The 17,504-nt window shown below is 38.8% G+C and overlaps 1 protein-coding gene across 1 annotated transcript in view; it reads left to right on the forward strand.

Annotated features, from left to right (window-relative positions):
* LOC128836123 (mucin-2-like) overlaps positions 1 to 13,975 on the forward strand; it is a 56,369-nt gene extending 42,394 nt beyond the window's left edge. The window contains exons 31-48 of the mRNA XM_054026138.1: positions 101 to 336; positions 1,111 to 1,279; positions 1,861 to 2,108; positions 2,477 to 2,660; positions 3,088 to 3,292; positions 3,775 to 3,953; positions 4,385 to 4,454; positions 5,347 to 5,447; positions 6,311 to 6,342; positions 6,982 to 7,159; positions 8,441 to 8,545; positions 8,815 to 8,858; positions 9,862 to 9,984; positions 10,089 to 10,187; positions 10,689 to 10,817; positions 11,271 to 11,322; positions 11,784 to 11,895; positions 13,020 to 13,975. Of these exons, the coding sequence (XP_053882113.1) occupies positions 101 to 336; positions 1,111 to 1,279; positions 1,861 to 2,108; positions 2,477 to 2,660; positions 3,088 to 3,292; positions 3,775 to 3,953; positions 4,385 to 4,454; positions 5,347 to 5,447; positions 6,311 to 6,342; positions 6,982 to 7,159; positions 8,441 to 8,545; positions 8,815 to 8,858; positions 9,862 to 9,984; positions 10,089 to 10,187; positions 10,689 to 10,817; positions 11,271 to 11,322; positions 11,784 to 11,895; positions 13,020 to 13,236 (2,483 nt within the window). The 3' untranslated portion in view covers positions 13,237 to 13,975. The remainder of the gene's footprint in view (positions 1 to 100; positions 337 to 1,110; positions 1,280 to 1,860; positions 2,109 to 2,476; positions 2,661 to 3,087; positions 3,293 to 3,774; positions 3,954 to 4,384; positions 4,455 to 5,346; positions 5,448 to 6,310; positions 6,343 to 6,981; positions 7,160 to 8,440; positions 8,546 to 8,814; positions 8,859 to 9,861; positions 9,985 to 10,088; positions 10,188 to 10,688; positions 10,818 to 11,270; positions 11,323 to 11,783; positions 11,896 to 13,019) is intronic.
* Positions 13,976 to 17,504: the final 3,529 nt, after the last annotated feature.

Genomic DNA, 17,504 nt, shown 5'->3' on the forward strand with positions numbered 1-17,504 from the left:
GCATACAAGTTAAAACATTTTAATATTGTTTGTTTGATTTTTTGCTGAACATTTTACTCAGCCTTTTTATTTCATTTGTATTATTAATTTTGTTTCATAGGCGAAGTTATATACAACAGAACAGATAGCACTGGTTGTAGTTTTTATGCACTTTGCAGTAAAAGATGTGAAATTGAGCGACTCCAGGGGCCATGTCCTGCAACAACTCCTGTTTCATTAATCCCGTCATCTACAATACCAAGCTTATCAACCCCAACAGCTGTATCTTCTTTAGTGCCAGTAACTCCAGAAACTACTCCAATATCAGGTTGCCCTGATGCTGACCCGCCAAGAAAGGTAATCCAATTATCTATTTTCTTTTTCTACAACACCACCATTCCCAAAATTGACCCAAATTCTGCCATCAGATAGACCCACATCCAACTTTCATTAATTTTACTGGCAGTTGCTCATGTATATGTCCGGGCAGGATTTGGCTATTTGAAAATAATCTGGCAAGATGTAATTTTTTGTGAACTTGTGCTGTCAACTTTTCCTGTTTGCAAATTGTCCACAGACTGACTTGCAGTTTTTACAAATTTGTTCAATATTCAGAATTTCTCAATATTTTATGCAAATAAATTTCATCCTAAAGATTGTTTACAAAGTGTTCCTTATAAGTGTTCCTTGCGTATTTGATATTCAAACTGTATGATTGATCACTGAAGTCATATAGCATAGTTGTCATTCCCTAACTGGATGATGGAACTTTTATACTGGGGTTTTTTTTGTTTTTGTTTTTAAACTTTTATCCTGTTCACCCAAAGTGTGTTTGTTTTTTGGGTGAAGCAAAATTCTATTACGGAAGTCAACAAAATGTCCATGAATAACTTTTTTCAATATTCATTATGCTCTAAACCCGGATATGTAAGGGCAGTCACTCATAGTCAGCTTCCTCTTCAGATATGTGACCTACTTTCTTTGAATTCCATTCTTGCTAGGTCACCCATAGACAATCTTACTTGAAACAACCTGAATCCCAAAGATTGATTATTATATTATTTTAAGATAGACATCTAAATTCTGCCTCAACCCAAACCATCTGTACAAGAATTTCCTTTTCTCTTCTAGATGAATGAATCCTGGATGTTAAACAATTGCACTATGGCAACTTGTGAGGGAGACAACAGAATTGTTCTATTGCTTCCTCCAGCTGTAGAGATGATTACTTGTGCAAGTGGACTCCCACCAATAAAAGTCTATGATGAGGATGGCTGCAACTACCACTATGAGTGTGACTGTAAGGGAACCAAGAAACAAGCAAAGCACTAATGATGCACAATATACTTTAATTTTGCAGAAAAAGAGGTTTTCAGAATGTCTTGATTCATCTAGTGTTGTACTATAGCAGGCTTTACCCGCCAAATTATAGTTTACAAATTTATAATATTGTTGTGATGAGTCAATGCTTTAGGCACTCTATTTTTCTCAGAAGATAGAATCAGGCTAAAATATTTGAATTACAAGAGTATATCATTACATTATAGATTTTTCTATCTAGCTTGGTATTTATTATACATACATTGTAGTAGCATCTGACACTAAGTAAGAATTTAATAATCCAGATCATCAGCTAAAATAAAGCTAGATATATAGACAGAAAAACGGATATGAATACTTAACGCCAACTAAATTCTGCTTCTAGAATCTTTATTTTTTCAGATGTCATACAAGGGAGAAAGATTTTAGTTTAAATATGATATATCACCTTCAATTTCAGTACCAGCAACCAATCTTTCTTTGACTGGCAGATTAAGGAAATTTGCTATTTTTAGCTTTTGATTATAAATAGATACTTTTCTTTTCTTTTCTTCCTGATAGGTGTTTGCAGTGGCTGGAGCAATTCTGACTACTTGACTTTTGATGGAACTCACTACACATTCCATGACAACTGCACATATGTGCTGATGAAACAGATTGTGCCCAAATACAATTTCAGAATCCTTGTTGACAATTACTTCTGTGATGTGGCTGATGGACTCTCCTGCCCTAGATCTATCATTGTGAATTACAACTCCATGGAAATAGTGCTAATCAGTCAGATACACCAAGGAGAGAAAAATAATAAGGTAAACCTTAATGGATTTTCACATTTTATAAATTGCTTCAATAAAAACATTTTAATAATAAGAGAAGGCTTGTTTAATAACACTGTATAAAAACAGCTAAAGATTATAAACACAACATTAGATATGTGGTAATTATATTTAATTTCATAAGAACTCCATAGTGTGTGTGAGAGAGATTATTTTGTAATCTCTTTCTCTTATGCCTCTTTTTTTCATGAGGAACATAATGGGGATCTTCAGATCTACAGAGAGGAACTCTGCTCTTTCTTAACTCTTAACACTGCCATCATGTGTTCAAAGACTTGTCTCCCTGCCTAAGACATAAAATAAACCTGTGCTTTAGCTGCTTTTATTTTGTTGGATTTTAGATTCTTGTCAACAATGAGCCAATCAGTGGAGGCTTCAGCAGAGATGGCATTTCGGTTGCCAATGGTGGAACATACATGGTTGTTGAAATCCCGGACATCAAGTCTTACATCTTCTTCAATGGACTCACCTTCACAGTGAAAATGCCATTCAGCATATTTGGACACAACACTGAAGGCCAGTGTGGTGAGTAGAGTGGTTTAATCCCCTCTTTTCCATAAGGCAATTCTCAGGAGACTTTTTTCTTTATTTATGCTATGGTAAGGTGCACTTTAGCTGATCATTTAAATTTCTAGGTGCTACAGCAAATTAAATAAAATAACCACAGTGGGATTATGGAACATATCACTTTTTCACTATTTCCAGTCTCAGCATCACCTCAAAATGCAATTTACATTAACAAGAATATTTCTACTTTCAGTCTTTCATAAAGTGTTAGGACCAAGTAAGATTAGTGGTATCGTAGTAACCTGAAAATCAGGTAACCAGTCCCTGAGTGTGTTTGTTACATTTAGCGTGAACATTCCCTCTTGTACTTACCTTGCCATGCTGAGCTGCTCTATTGCCAGTGCTTCAATACCTTTCAGACTTGGTTCCATCTGTTTTCTTCTAGGCACATGTTCAAATGACAAAGTGGATGAATGCCGCATGCCAAATGGCGAAGTAATTTCCTCTTGTTCAGAAATGGCTGCCGCCTGGCAGGTTCAGAATGGAAATAAGCCCAATTGTGAAATGCCCCCGGTACCACCTGCCACGCCAACAACTCCACCTGTGCCCTGCAATTCTGCTTCTCCTCTTTGTGAGCTGATTTTGAGCGAGTAAGTTAAATTCAGGCTTAGGGTACATTTGAATCTTGTGTATTGAAAAGCAAAAAAGTGTTTTGGAAGCCTTAATAATGGTCTTTGAAGTGGCATTTAGTAACAAAAATATACACTGCATTATTGATTGTAATAATAGCAAAGTAGTCTTGGTTTGTTTTTTAAGAATACAGAATAGCTGTGTAGTTTGTTGTGGCTGTTACCAGAGCTGGTTCTCTGGGCATCACTTTAGTCTCTTTTAGAGTTACACTATCTAGAAACCCAGTCTGCCCTTGAAGAATTCTCATTAAATATAAACTGTGTCCCACCAAGGGCTATTATTACATTGTCAATAAAACACTCACCTGGGACTAATATCGTATTTTAGTCCTAAAAGACCATCTAGGCAGTTCAATACCCTTTAATTATTTCACTCGGACAAGTCTAGATTTTTATAGTGATTATGCAGCGCAGCTCAAACTTCTCTTCCATTGTATTTAAAGTCTCTTTGCAGAGTGTCATAAGATTCTGACGCCCAGCATATTCTATGAGAGTTGCATCGCTGATTCATGCCACATTACCAATGAATCTATACCATGCTTCAGCTTGGAAACATATGCCTCCCTCTGCTCTGCTAAAGGTGTCTGTGCCAACTGGAGAAGCAAGACCCAAGGACAATGCCGTAAGGAGCATTAAGAGATACTTTGCCTTGGATCTATGACGTGCTTATTACAACCTTATTCTGGAAATGTAAACTTCTTCCATTATTTTGGGAGGGAGGAATAGATACGTATCTAAACTTTACTTTAATTTCATTCCTGTGGAGATGGGTGAACTAGTTCCGATAAAATATAAACAACCCTGAACCTTTGCTGTTCTCTCAAATTCAACCAAAGCCACATCTTTTGTGAGTTTCAAAATCATTCAGTAGCTGTTACAAAATATTTCTGCTTTTCTATTTCCTGATCCAAAGGGTTGATGAAGTGAGAGCACCATTGGTTGTTACCCCTCCACCTACATAAAATTAAAAGCAATTGGAAAGCATCATCTCTGCTTTTTTACCTTCATACAATGTTTCATTTTCATATTGATTTTATTTTTGCTCCCACACAGCATACAACTGTCCTAACGGCAAGATGTATGATGCATGTGGCCCTCTTAATCCTGTCACCTGTCATTCCGGGTAAGGCTAAACCAAATAATTAGCTTTACATTCGTGTAATGTCACTGTGTTCAACTGTGTCTGTCTTTGGACGGGAGACCTCATAGTAAAAACCAACTGCTTGAGGACAGGGTGGCATTGATGTCTGAAAAAAGAACAGGAGTACTTGTGGCACCTTAGAGACTAACAAATTTATTAGACTACAGCCCACTTCTTGGGCTGTAGTCCACGAAAGCTTATGCTCTAATAAATTTGTTAGTCTCTAAGGTGCCACAAGTACTCCTGTTCTTTTTGCGGATACAGACTAACACGGCTGCTACTCTGAAACCTGTCATTGATGACTGAGTAAATCCTCAAAGTGGTGACAGGGGACAATGTGTTGTTACTAGAGATGCCATATTTTATTTGTGGCATTGAAACTGAAGTCCTGACTCCTTTGATTATTAAAAATCCCATGGCACTTTTCACGTGAGTAGGAAGGCCAGCATTTAGGGCCTAGCCAATTTCCTCTTTGGATAATTACATTGTGCTACCTAAATCTCTCTACAATTTCAAATGAATGCTGTATTTTCACTTCCTGCTATTTCCTAAACAGAAAAACATGCCCAGCATTGCTGTGAGCTGTTAGGTCGATGTAGTGCTCCACTTCAGAGTTGCCTATAGTTCAGTGATGGGTAAAAATGATTCCCGTACATAGATCGTTTCTGAATGTTTACAAAGTGTTTTGTAATATTTGGGAATAAGGATTACCATATAATATAAATGTACATTTTTTATATATATTCAGGAAACCTTACCTGATTGTTTAGAGAAATTCTTCTTCATGCCTCAATTATGTTAGTGCTGTAAAAAGTTATTGATCAGATAATGCTGGGAAAATGTACTTTAATATCCATTCCTTTCTTCCTTGTAGAACTGTTAACCATACAAGTGAACATGTTGCTGAAGGATGCTTTTGCCCCAAGGATAAGATTCTCTTCAATTCATACACTGACATCTGTGTGTCAGAATGCGGTAAGTTTGGTGGGGGACAGGAAGGAGGGAAGGAGAAAGGGTTGGAGGAGGATGTAAATAATGTGAATATTAGTGTTGATGAAAAAAAGAGCTGGACAGGACAACCTAGTTCTAGGTATAGCGTGAAAAAATGCTATGGAAGCTTCTATCACACAGCTCTGCTCATGGACCTTAATCCCACTCAGCTTTACCCATTCTTGAATATCCAAATTCTGTTCTTGAATATCCAAATTCTGCTAGCTGAACCAGTCTGACAGGTAGTTTTGTAATTATGACAAATTCACACTAGGGACTAAAACTACTGACCGTGTTTCACTTATAATATATCACATTTAAAGCCTGATCCCTCATAGTTTAAGATTCGCATATTAAACCCATTACTTTACCCTCCTCGCCATTTTATATTACATTCCTAGAATTTAGTGAACCTGCATAATATTTACACTGCCAGTGAAATGCCCCATAGACTGTTTTCAGACTCAGCCTAATAGCAGATTTTAGTCTTGCATCATCATCATCATCGGAGTAAATACACCAGCCACTTAACATGTGAATGCTCAGTGCCAAAACTGACTTCCCCTTGAGAATGGCTAGTTATTTCCATTTCCATTTTTTTAGAAAGTGACTGGTAAGTGGCATTAGCATCTGTGTCTACTTGTTGAAAAAAATGGGTCTGAGCTGAATCATGAGACAAGATGAAGGTTTAAAAGTAAATCCTTTGTGGATAAAGTGTGTAGCAATAATAATATCTGAAAAGTGCCTTTATGAACCCTTAATTAAAAGGGTAAGCGAGATTCATTTGTGTATCACATGGGTCATCAGATCAGCATCAATGTAAATCTTTATCCTTTCATTCCCCTCAGCTTGTGTGGGACCAGATGGAATGCCCAAACTGGTGAGTATTTCAGTCAGCACTTTCTCCAAGGCATCTTTCCCAGAAACATCTCCCAAATACAGCTGTTTCCAGGATTTCATTGCATTTTCCCACCTCTTAGTCCTCACTTTGTTATGAAATGTGCAAGGTTGTGGCAGGTTAAATTCTTAGCAGAAATAAAATGGAAGGAGATGATAGTAAGGACTTGATTACAGCCAATACACTTTGTATTCTGTCATCAACTGCACCCAGTTTTTTAAAAAAATATATCACATTTTAAAACCCCCAAATGCCCAAAAAGAACTAATATGAATTGTGTGTAACAGCTTCAAATTGCACAATGGTGTGTCTATATTGCTTCAGATAAATTGCTAGTACTTCAATTCCAGTGTTGTATCATTCCGTTGCCAAGTATTAGAAATGTTATTTATTTATGGGTCTCCTAACTTGGGAAATTGAAAGCAGCCTGTCTGAAGATTTTCAGCCTGCTCTTTGGGCCAGATTCAAACCCATTGAAATCAATGGGCTTGGGATCAGGCTCCATGAACAGTCTATCTTACTATCCGCTTTGAGGCCTTCATCCAGGTTGACCCTGAAAAAATACCTATGATCATGAGCATCAGAGAACAGGTAAGATAAAATATTTTTATATTTTTACAGCCTGGAGCCATTTGGAAGAGTAACTGCCAGGAGTGTGTCTGTGACCCATTCTCTGTTACTGTACAATGTAAGTCACTGTCATGTCAGACACCCGAGACACCCGTGTGTGAGAAAGAAGGATTCATACCTGTCCCAGTGTTGACACCAGAAGACCCATGCTGTCCTGAAATGGAATGCAGTAAGTACCGGCTACTATCTTTTATAGCCAGCTCATAAAAATATAGTGGGCCAAATATTGTCCTCAGTTACAGCTGCACATCTCTCACTAGCTAATCTAATCTAGTTAAGGTTTTCATATAGTAACTATCACTGTAATATCTAAGGGCTCTTACAATTAAGCATTATTCCTTGATTGATTCATAACTGTACCTAGGTACCAAAAGTTGATTTCTGAGTTAGTTAGATGTACATTTTTAGTTGGTAAAACAAAATCTTTTTGGTGTGTGTATGTTGCAGAAGGGGAGAAGAGAGGTAAAAGGTTTTTCTGAGTCTTAAAGTAACTGATAAATTAGCTCCATATTTGTGGGTTATACAGTGTTTCTTTATACACAGATTTTATGTCGCAGAATGGCAATATTAATTTAAATAGAGCTAAACAGGTGAACAAACACTAAAGCACGAGCCAGTAGCTGTATGTGATATAGTGCTAGCTGTTTAGAGATTTTTTTTTATTACTGATATAGTGAAGTCAAAAGGGAGAATGTGCCCACAGTTTATTAGCCTGGAACTAAACAAATGAGCAGTGGAGGGCTAAGCTTGAAGTGGTCCTGTGAAAAATATGAGTGGGATGTGAGATGCTACCAAATGATTTGATTATGATGGTGTGGCATATTTATTTCCTATGAGGATCAGTCGTCCATCCAAGCCACTTGCAGACAGGTTGCAGAGGACTCAGCCATGGGACAGAGGTGTCTTTTGAATTTATCACACTGCTGTGGTTATAGAGTAAGAGATGATTTGCTCTAACTTGAGGAGGATTTTGATAGCAGTAGGGAAAGAGAGGGCTTTCTCAGGCTCCCATTCTAGTTGAAGGCCATTTATCCTCTTAAATCTTCTCTCTCCCTTTAGGGATACATCCCTCCAGTTTCTTCAAGCTTCAGCCATATGCTAGAATGTAACTCGAGCTTTATGCACATCAAGTTTTTAAAAGAAGTTATCAATAATCTTTCTGTGCCAGAAGCTGGGAATGGGCGATGGGATGGATCACTTGATGATTACCTGTTCTGTTCATTCCCTCTGGGGCCTCTGGCACTGGTCACTGTAGGAAGACAGGATTCTGGGCTAGATGGACCTTTGGTCTGACCCAGTATGGCCGTTGTTATGTTCTGCGCCCTTCTTTGTGTTAGGCTCTCCACATGTTCAAGGAGCCGAAACACCAATTACTTCTAAGCAGGAAAACAACAACTCATATTGCTAGCTTTATCCCATTACGCACTTTTTCTTCTGGCTTATTCCACAGGATGCAATACAAGCGCCTGCTCCCAGACCAAGAAGACTTGTGAGCCAGGGTATCAGCTAGCCACAATCCTTTCAGAAGGAGACTGCTGTGTCAATTATATATGTGGTAAGTTACTGTGCTTCTTCTGACCTCTGGGTTATAAAAGGCTCTAATTTCAATTTCAAAGGAGATATGGAGTTAAGAAAAAATGTATGAGAAGTGAAGAAAGTAAGTTCAGTGTACATTAAATAATCATTAAAAAAACCCACTTACCTTCACTGAACTATATCCAGGGGAAAAACTGAACTTTTTTGTGCATTCAGACTCTGGCAGTTTTAAAGATTTTTTTTTTTCATTTCTTTTTTTTTTTTTAAATAATTGAATCTTTTTTTCAGAACCAATACCAGATGTCTGTGTGCTTAATGGAACTATTTACCAGGTAAGAACAGTAGTACTACACCAAACATACTAACGTATACTGATATTTCAGTAGCTCTCTAAAACCCTGATACAGAGCATCTCACTAGAAGTTTCCATGAGGGAGTTCTTTATCGCCTACATATTAAAGAACCTTTGTACCAAGTTTGCTCCTTGGTCACCAGCCCAGATCTGAAATAGACTTTGTTTGGAGGAGCTCCCCTTTAACAAGGAGCCAAAGTAAAAACTTAACCGTTTTTATTGAGAGGGGTGAATTGGTTCTTTATCCATTCCAGATGTGGGCAATATAACTTTCTGATGGAGCAGAATTTTGAAAGTCTTTTTTTGTGGGGCAAAAGAACTGAAGCCCCTCAAAAAATAAATCTAGGACTTTGGCCTACACCTCCAAGTTGAGACCTTAACTTCTCAGTCAAGATTTTCTCCTTAAGATCACAGCTGCCATCTTGGAATGTGATGTTGGGTCAAATTTTCAAAAGAGGCCTGAAGTCCATGTGTAAAGAATGTGTACATATTTATGCTCATGCAATTGGATACACCAATGGGTAGATGTTTTAATATCCATTTGCAAGAGATGACTGCTTCACCAGCTCTGAAAACAATTCATAATGGAAAGCTTCTTTTGCAACAAGTGTTGTATTGATGAGTTTGCAAAATACTGAGGCGGCTCAAACCAGTCTTATGTAGTACCCAAACTCAGCATGTTCTTTTGATCTTTCTTGGTACATTCTTGCCATCTCTTTACTAGCCTAAGTATTTTGCATAATTTCAATTAGCTTGTTCCTATACATGCTTTTTGCACTGGCCCCACATTTTCATATATTATGTGCAACATAGTTGCTTTATGCTGTCTATTGGGTAACTCAATTTCACTTGTGTATCAGCATCTTTTATGTTCACAAAATTGCTTTAAATTATCTCCATACGTTATGAGGTAACATACAGTAGATCTCCTTAAAATAATGAGATTTGCTCAGACTGAATGTTCTCTCTTTGGCTTCTCCCAGCCTGGAATGTCTGTTCCAATGGACTCTTGTAAGACATGTACCTGCAGTTCTGAAGTAGATCCAGTCTCCAACAGAAACCTTCTGCAATGTGAGCTGGTCCGCTGTGACACCACTTGCCCCCTGGTGAGCTCCATTTTTTATTTCACCTCCCAGTTAGTTTCTAAACTGGTGAAAATGGAAATCTCCCTTATTGACTCAATGTATTTTCTCTCTCACTTCTTGAACAGGGTTATGAATACATGATGAAAGATGGAGAGTGCTGTGGAGAGTGTGTCCAGGTGGCTTGCACAATCAAGCTGACTAACAACACTGTCCAGGTGCTCAAGGTAACTATTTCCTTTGATTCTCATTACACTTGGTTTTAGCCCACAACAGGGGATAAGTGTTGACAAAAGCAAGGGACAGCTCTCAACCAACTTATGTCCATTTTTAGTTTCAGCAGGATATTTTCTACATTTATTCTAGCTGGACACACATTTGAATAACTAAATCACATATTTAGGTGCTCAAATGGACTGGGGGTGGGGGTGGGGGAGGGAATATACATTTTAGGCATCTAACTACAGACCTGAGAGTGCAGGTCTAGGATTTAGCCTTAGGCTCCCCACCTAGGCAGTGAAGTTTCAAAATTAGGCTCCCCGTGTTTAGTGTTTCAGAGGAAGTTAAGAGGGAACAGATGAGTTCCTTCTAGGTGAGAGCATGAAATTGCTCATCGGAAAATCCTACACCAGGCTTTGTCAGAATAATCGCACTATACTTATCATAATTACATCATTGATCACATCAGAAAAGCAATAATGCTAAATTTGTTTTATTCCCAATGTCAGCCGGGTGATATCTGGAAGCCTGAAGATAATCCGTGTAGCTATTATAAATGTGAAAAAATCGAAGATCAGCTTGTTTCAGTCACAGTTCTGAGAACATGTCCTGCCTTTGACCCAGAGGACTGCAAGCCTGTAAGTTTCAATCAGTCCTTTATTGTTTGCTATTAGTTGAGTGCTACTACACAGAACAAGGGGCAAAGTATACAAGACAAGACAAGACAACATGGAACCAGTATCTCTAGTTATTAATGGCTCCCACTGTGTAAACAGCCATTTATCAGGAATGGTTTGAGAGTGAACTTAATCTTGTCACAGTGTCAATTGTAATGGACAATCCCTCCAGAACAGCCCTGTCCTCCCACTTAATAGTCTGCTACCTCTTATTTTTGGATATGTGGATTCAAGAACTACATGGAACCAAGCTGGCAAGATAGCCTTCCTGGTCCACCAGCCATGGTTTCATTCAATATCCGCTGCACAGCCCACCTCCTGTTAATGGTAAAAATGCTAGCCAGTGCTAGAAAGCTCTTGACTTGTCATTCATACGCTAATTCTGAATGCTCTCTCTTTGTTCCTGCACTGAAGGATGAAGTACAGCTGACTCCTGATGGCTGCTGCAAAACCTGTACCTCTGGATGTAAGTAAAGCTATTTTCTGATGTTCTGCTGCCAATAGATTATGTATAATTATAATATTTCTAACCTTTTTCGCGTGGGATGGGGAAGTAGAAGTTTCCTCCAGGATCCCCACTCAGGTTTTCTTTAGTTCTCATTGTCAAGGGCCCCATGTTAGACTGACTGGTCCTTCCAAAGAAAAAGAGAAAACATGGTTGTTTGACAGTGTCAAGATACTCCCCATCTCATCCAAGATCTGTTTATACTGCCTCAGCAGTGCTCTCTGCTACCAATGACTTAATGTTGAAAGATTAAGACTGGGACTTAAACTCAAATCCCCAACTAAATTACTTGTGTGTTTCCTACCTATAGCACGAATCCTGCATAATCAAACATCTTCCTCTCAGAACAGCTTTAAGCATTCGCTTAGCTGTGAATATGAAGAGACGTGAAGCGTTTCTATTTATTTTTTCCTCTTTCTTAGTACCAAGATGCAAAGTTCACAAGAACTCCACTGTGATCCGCCACAATGAATGTGAATCTTCTGAGCCTATTGAACTAACGTACTGTGAAGGTGTTTGTGCCAGCTCCTCAGTGTAAGTGGCAGCGAGTACATTATATCCTCTCCTTGTATCTATTTCTCTTTGTGGCCTCTTTTCATCCAACTGCTCAAGTGGTATTGAGCATGGACTCACCTATGCACTTTCAATTAATTTAATATACACTTGAAAAGCAAGGGTTTCCATTAAGTGTGATGGCTTGTACATCTGAAGTGTGTGTCAGAATTTGGGGGAGCGGGAGAGTGCTTACTGTATACCACAGCAGTTATCTCCCATCACTTTGCCTGACACACAATATAACATGACGATCCCAATGTCAAACAACCAGACTCACAGAAGTAAAAACCTTGTTCAAGTCACAAAGCAGAGTATTGAGTATCTGACAGCAAAGCACCCATGGGAACAATAGTGAGGAAGATGCACACTGGGGTTCTGATTTTCCTCTGACTTACATTCATTGCCATCAGTAGAGTCACACCTGATATATTGCTGTGACTAAAGAGAATCAGATCCTGCATTCATAAATAAGCCATTACGGCTATTTGGCAAATAGAGTACATCATATATAAATTGGCCCATCCTTCCTATCAGTTGTTCTTTAGATCACCTTGATTTCTCTCTCTGTCTCATACATGCTCAGAACTAACTGCCATTAAATGTGTGTGTGTGTGTGTGTGTGTGTGTGTGTGTGTGTGTGTGTAGCTCAATATAATCAGGAAAGATCAATATTCCATTCTATATGTTCCATTCTATATGCATCCGAAGAAATGGGCTGTAGTCCACGAAAGCTTATGCTCTAATAAATTTGTTAGTCTCTAAGGTGCCACAAGTACTCCTGTTCTTCTTTTTGCCATTAAATGATGATGAAAGCCAGTGGAGACACTAGAAAACTCAGACTAACACCACAAAATTTGATCTTTCCTGATTACATTGAGCTACACACACATACACACACACACGCTTGAAAGCTGGAAATAATGGGCCCAATCTTGCTTCTATTAAAATGAAATGCAGATTTGCCACAGAGCACAGTGGGCGCAGGAACAGGCCCTCTATCAAATAGATACGTTTTTTTAAAGTGTGCAATATTTAGCAGAGTGTGTGCTATATGAAGACTTTTACAGAGGGGTATAATTTCTTTTCTTTATCTGGTGGGGCAGGTATTCCTTTGAAACACAGCAGATGCAACACAAGTGTACCTGCTGCCAGGAACTCAAGAGCCACAAGAGAGAGGTGACCCTGACATGCAGCAATGGAACAAGCATGAATTATGACTATGTCTATGTGGAACAGTGCCAATGCATGACTGCGTGCATTCCAGAAACCACAACCACACAACAGTTCCAAAAGGAAGAAGAACAGAAAAGAACAAGATGATCATAGGAAAAAAGAACCCAAGAGGTCTAAAGCAGTTAAAATCAAAAGCAACATAGATAAAATAACCTGTGCACCGGCTTAAAACTCTGTTTCTTACTTATTTCAGCTTCCACTATCACCATTTTTCACTTCTTAAATATGAGAATATTCAGCAGCCAAATAACTAAGTCTTCATATGTATTTTTATTTCTAAACAATACAACTTTTGAGGGGGGAAGGATAAACAAAATTATAACTTGCATTGTTAGAGTCGTGGGTTAACCCAAAAATTACTTTCCTTTACCATTTCCCCTGTGAAGTTTGGAGACCATTTAGTTCTATTCTTTTCACCTATTTCTTTTTTTAGTATTCTCATTGTTTCAATGGGTCACCCATTATGGTTATTTGTGTGCACGTGTATATCTAAAAACAACTGAAGACCCCTGACAAATATCCCGTTTACATCATGGGAATTCGCAATTATTCCAGTCAACCGTTTACAACATTAATGTTTTAGCAAGAAGTAGTAAGATGACTCTTTAAAACAAAAATAATGGTGATGGGGAGTTAATGTTTCATGTAGAAAACTGAATTTTATAGTTACGTTGCACTGTCCTTTGCTATTTATTTGTGAGTAGAGAAATAATTTTATTGGGGGGGTTCATTGTCTATGGATTTAAGGTTTTGTATGGGGTGAACATGTAATCTTTTCCTGTTCATTTTGTTCTTACATGATTAATAAAACTTTCAGCATTTTCAATTTTGGTGACTTTGCTGTTTTCACTTGCTGAAACCTAGCCTGACCATGTATCTGATCACTTTGGCTGCAATGTGTCTAGCTGCTCCACTCAGGAGGGTTCATGCCTCAGATAACTACAAATCCACTCCTTAGTTGCACTTGGGCAGGGAGGCAAGTCCTTTGTGAAAACCCTTCTCAAGGGCAGCATACTCCCTGCACACAGCCAGCCTGCTCTGTTGATTGGCATGTAGGTTGGGCAGAGCTCTGGTTTTGTTCCCTCCCAGTCCACCAGCTCCTGAGATGGAGGGGCAGCATACAGGGCCTCAGCCACTGCTTTCCACATGCCTGGAGCTGTGATTTAGAAGGTGTTACTGCAGCCCTGCAGGATTGGGAGAACCTGACTCTCTGCTACTCTCCTGCATTACCATGTTAGACCAGGGAACAATCTAGCTCCTGAGAATTAACTGCTGCTCCTTATCATTGATACAATAATGACATATTTAGATATCTTTACATGTCTGAAGGATTTTTAAATTTTTTTTCTCTGCTAACAACAAAATGTTTATGAATGGTGAAGAATGCATTGTTGGTTTTTAAAGATATAAAATGCTATTTAGGATCCCAAACATATTGGTAACTTAAAATGTACAGATAGCTCCATAGTTTACAACTAAACTCATTTTCTTCCTTCGCTTACCTGCCAAATCTTGACTTCCAAGGACTTACACCAGGGAAGAATTTGGCAGCATTTCCCCTCAACAGTTCTTAATATTTGCCTGCACTGTTTTGGGTGGCTGCTGTATCAGCAGCTGTTACAGCTTACACACAGAAGCCTAAACTAAGGATTTTGCAGGAAAGTAAAGGCAGAACTGACTTTTCAAATAATCGTATTCAGTTACAAATTTTAAACACATATAAGAGGAGGGCCAAATTCAGACCCTGAATAAGGTCAATAGCATTATACCCTTTGGCCCACAGAGTATTAACGATATGGGATCTCGTGTAATATTTTTTTCCTGGGGGGTGGGGGGGAGGAATTAAACTCTTCAGTTTATGATCACAAAATTTTATACTGACAGTTTCTTGAGATAAATCAAAGTTACTTAACCGAAAAATTGCAAATACATTGGGAGAGAAAGTATCTCAAATGTGTCACTAAAGAAGTTTAAACTCCTAAGTGTATGTCTGTAATGTAATCTGGAAAAGTACTTGAGCTCCACTCTGTCTTAAGAGAGGCGTTATAGAGATGATGTCTTGGCCCTATGCTATTTAGCATTTAGGATGTTGATAAATTGGAGATGGTTCAGTGCCAAAAGAGTGATTAAAGGATTCGAAAACATGCCTTACAGGAATAGAATTCCTTGAGCCTATCTCTCTAGTTCAATAGAGCAGGTGATGGGCTCTTCAATCTAGCAAAGAAAGGTATGACACGATCCAATGGCTGGAAGTTGAAACCAGACAAATTCAGACTGGAAGTAAGGTGTACATTTTTAGCAGTGAGAGTAATTAACCATTGGAACAATTTACTAACTTTTAGTGGATTCTCCATCATAGCAATTTTTAAATCTGAACTGGATATTTTTCTAAAGACATGCTCTAAGAATTATTTTGGGGATGCTCTATGGCATGTGGTATACAGGAGGTTGGACTTGATGATTACAGTGGTCCCTTCTGGCCTCAGAATCTATGAATACATAGAACCACTCCTCCATATAGCCTGAACTAATTCGCTGGCCACTGTCACCCCTACTTCTCCTCCAATATTACTGCTTCCTGGATTTCTTCTTTCAGTTGATTACTTGTGGCTTTTCTAAGTTTCTAATTTCCCTAGGTCCCAACTGTTTTATTTCTCTGACCTTAACAATTACATATTGAGCTGCATTGGGTAGCCCTACAAAAAAACTGTGAAACACATAATATCTACTACAAGGTGCCTTTACTATTTACAAATTTTCTCAGTAATAAAGAGGAGTAAACAACAAATAAACCCCTTACATAAATGATCCACAACACAGTGCAATCACAATATAAACAAGTGGCTTAATAATTAGGTTCTCTAATAACTCCTTAAATGGCTACAAATAATTACCCCAAATGGTTGAATTCCCAGGTGATTTGCCTGGATAAGGTAAGTAGAGATACATCAGAGCATTAACACTTGGATCCAAATTACCACCCCAGCCTCATCCGCTATCCTATATACAAAGTTAGGAAGATTTGGGATCCAAGGTTTCACTTCAAGCCTATCTCCACGTACACGGATCCCTTTGACCTAAACCAAGCCCCCTTAATCAGCTACCATAGACATTAGGCCCAAAACTCAGAAATTGCTGTTCTACTAATTCATATTTTTAACAAGCTCAAGTAACTTCCTCTATACAAACCAACAAGGAAGCTTTTACAGTGTCTCCCTAATAACAGGGTGAGTCTCCAGCCCAGAAGTGAAGTCAGTCCTCAAGGTAAGCTTAAAAAGAGGGGTCCCAACAGAAGTGACTCTCTAGCCAAAGTTAGAGGGGGACCCGTAAGCTCCCACACCCGAATAATCCTCTATTTCTTCCCCACAAGAAAAGAAGCAGCCATAAAAAATGCTAGCCCAAGGGGTTCATCTACCAAATCTCATCCTATTTCTATACTATTAGTGTACGAAATAGGATTAACCCGCCTCAGCGGTTCTCAAACTTCATTGCACCGTGATCTCCTTCTGACAACAAAAATTACTACACAACCCCGGGCGGAGCCAGAGCTGGAGCCCTGCTGCCCCAGGCTGAAGCCTTTGGGGTCAGCTTCAGCCTGGGGTGGCAGGATTCAGGCTTCAGCTTCAGCGCTGGCCCTGGTGACCCTATTAAAATGGGGTCCAGATGCACAGTTTGAGAGCCGCTGGGTCGGTAGTGTAAGTGGCTGCTTGTCCACGAAGAATGTTACTGAGATCAGTTCCCCCAAACTACAAACAATAGAGATTATGGTAGAAATAAAGCAAAATATGTGAACAGTTCTAGCAGCGGCTTGATTTTTAGTGGTGCTGAGCAAACTCAGCTCCCATTGAAGTCCATGGAAACTGCAGGCGCTTATCACCTTTAAAAATCGGGCCAAAAGTTTGGGTGTTTTTGTGAGACTATTTGGTCCCCTACATTCTGATTTACTCATGTGCTCACCAGTTACAAAGCCTGCAAAACAGGTTATCTGGTTTGTTGGCTTCACTTACAATTATTTTAGCCACTTTATAAAATGTCCTGTTTAGTACTTACACTTCAAACGTTGCTCAGCTGCCCTCTAGTGATGATTAGGTGTTTCAGTCAACAGAGTACTGTATTCCTAGGAGACCATCCAATACAAATTTTAGTACAGGTGAAACTTATTTACTCACTAATCTCGGGGGGGGGAGGGTTTGAAATCCTACAGTACATGCAATACAAAATTTAAATACAATAGACAAAGGGAGACTGGATGGCTCAAGGGATTGATAATGAAATATAGATCTTATCGCCTTTGTCACTATTGAAAAGTATTTTTTATTTTACAGGGTCCAGAGTGTGGTGGGTGGTTACTCAAC

This window comes from Malaclemys terrapin, chromosome 4 (genome assembly GCF_027887155.1).
Source record: "Malaclemys terrapin pileata isolate rMalTer1 chromosome 4, rMalTer1.hap1, whole genome shotgun sequence".
Classification (NCBI taxonomy): domain Eukaryota; kingdom Metazoa; phylum Chordata; order Testudines; family Emydidae; genus Malaclemys; species Malaclemys terrapin.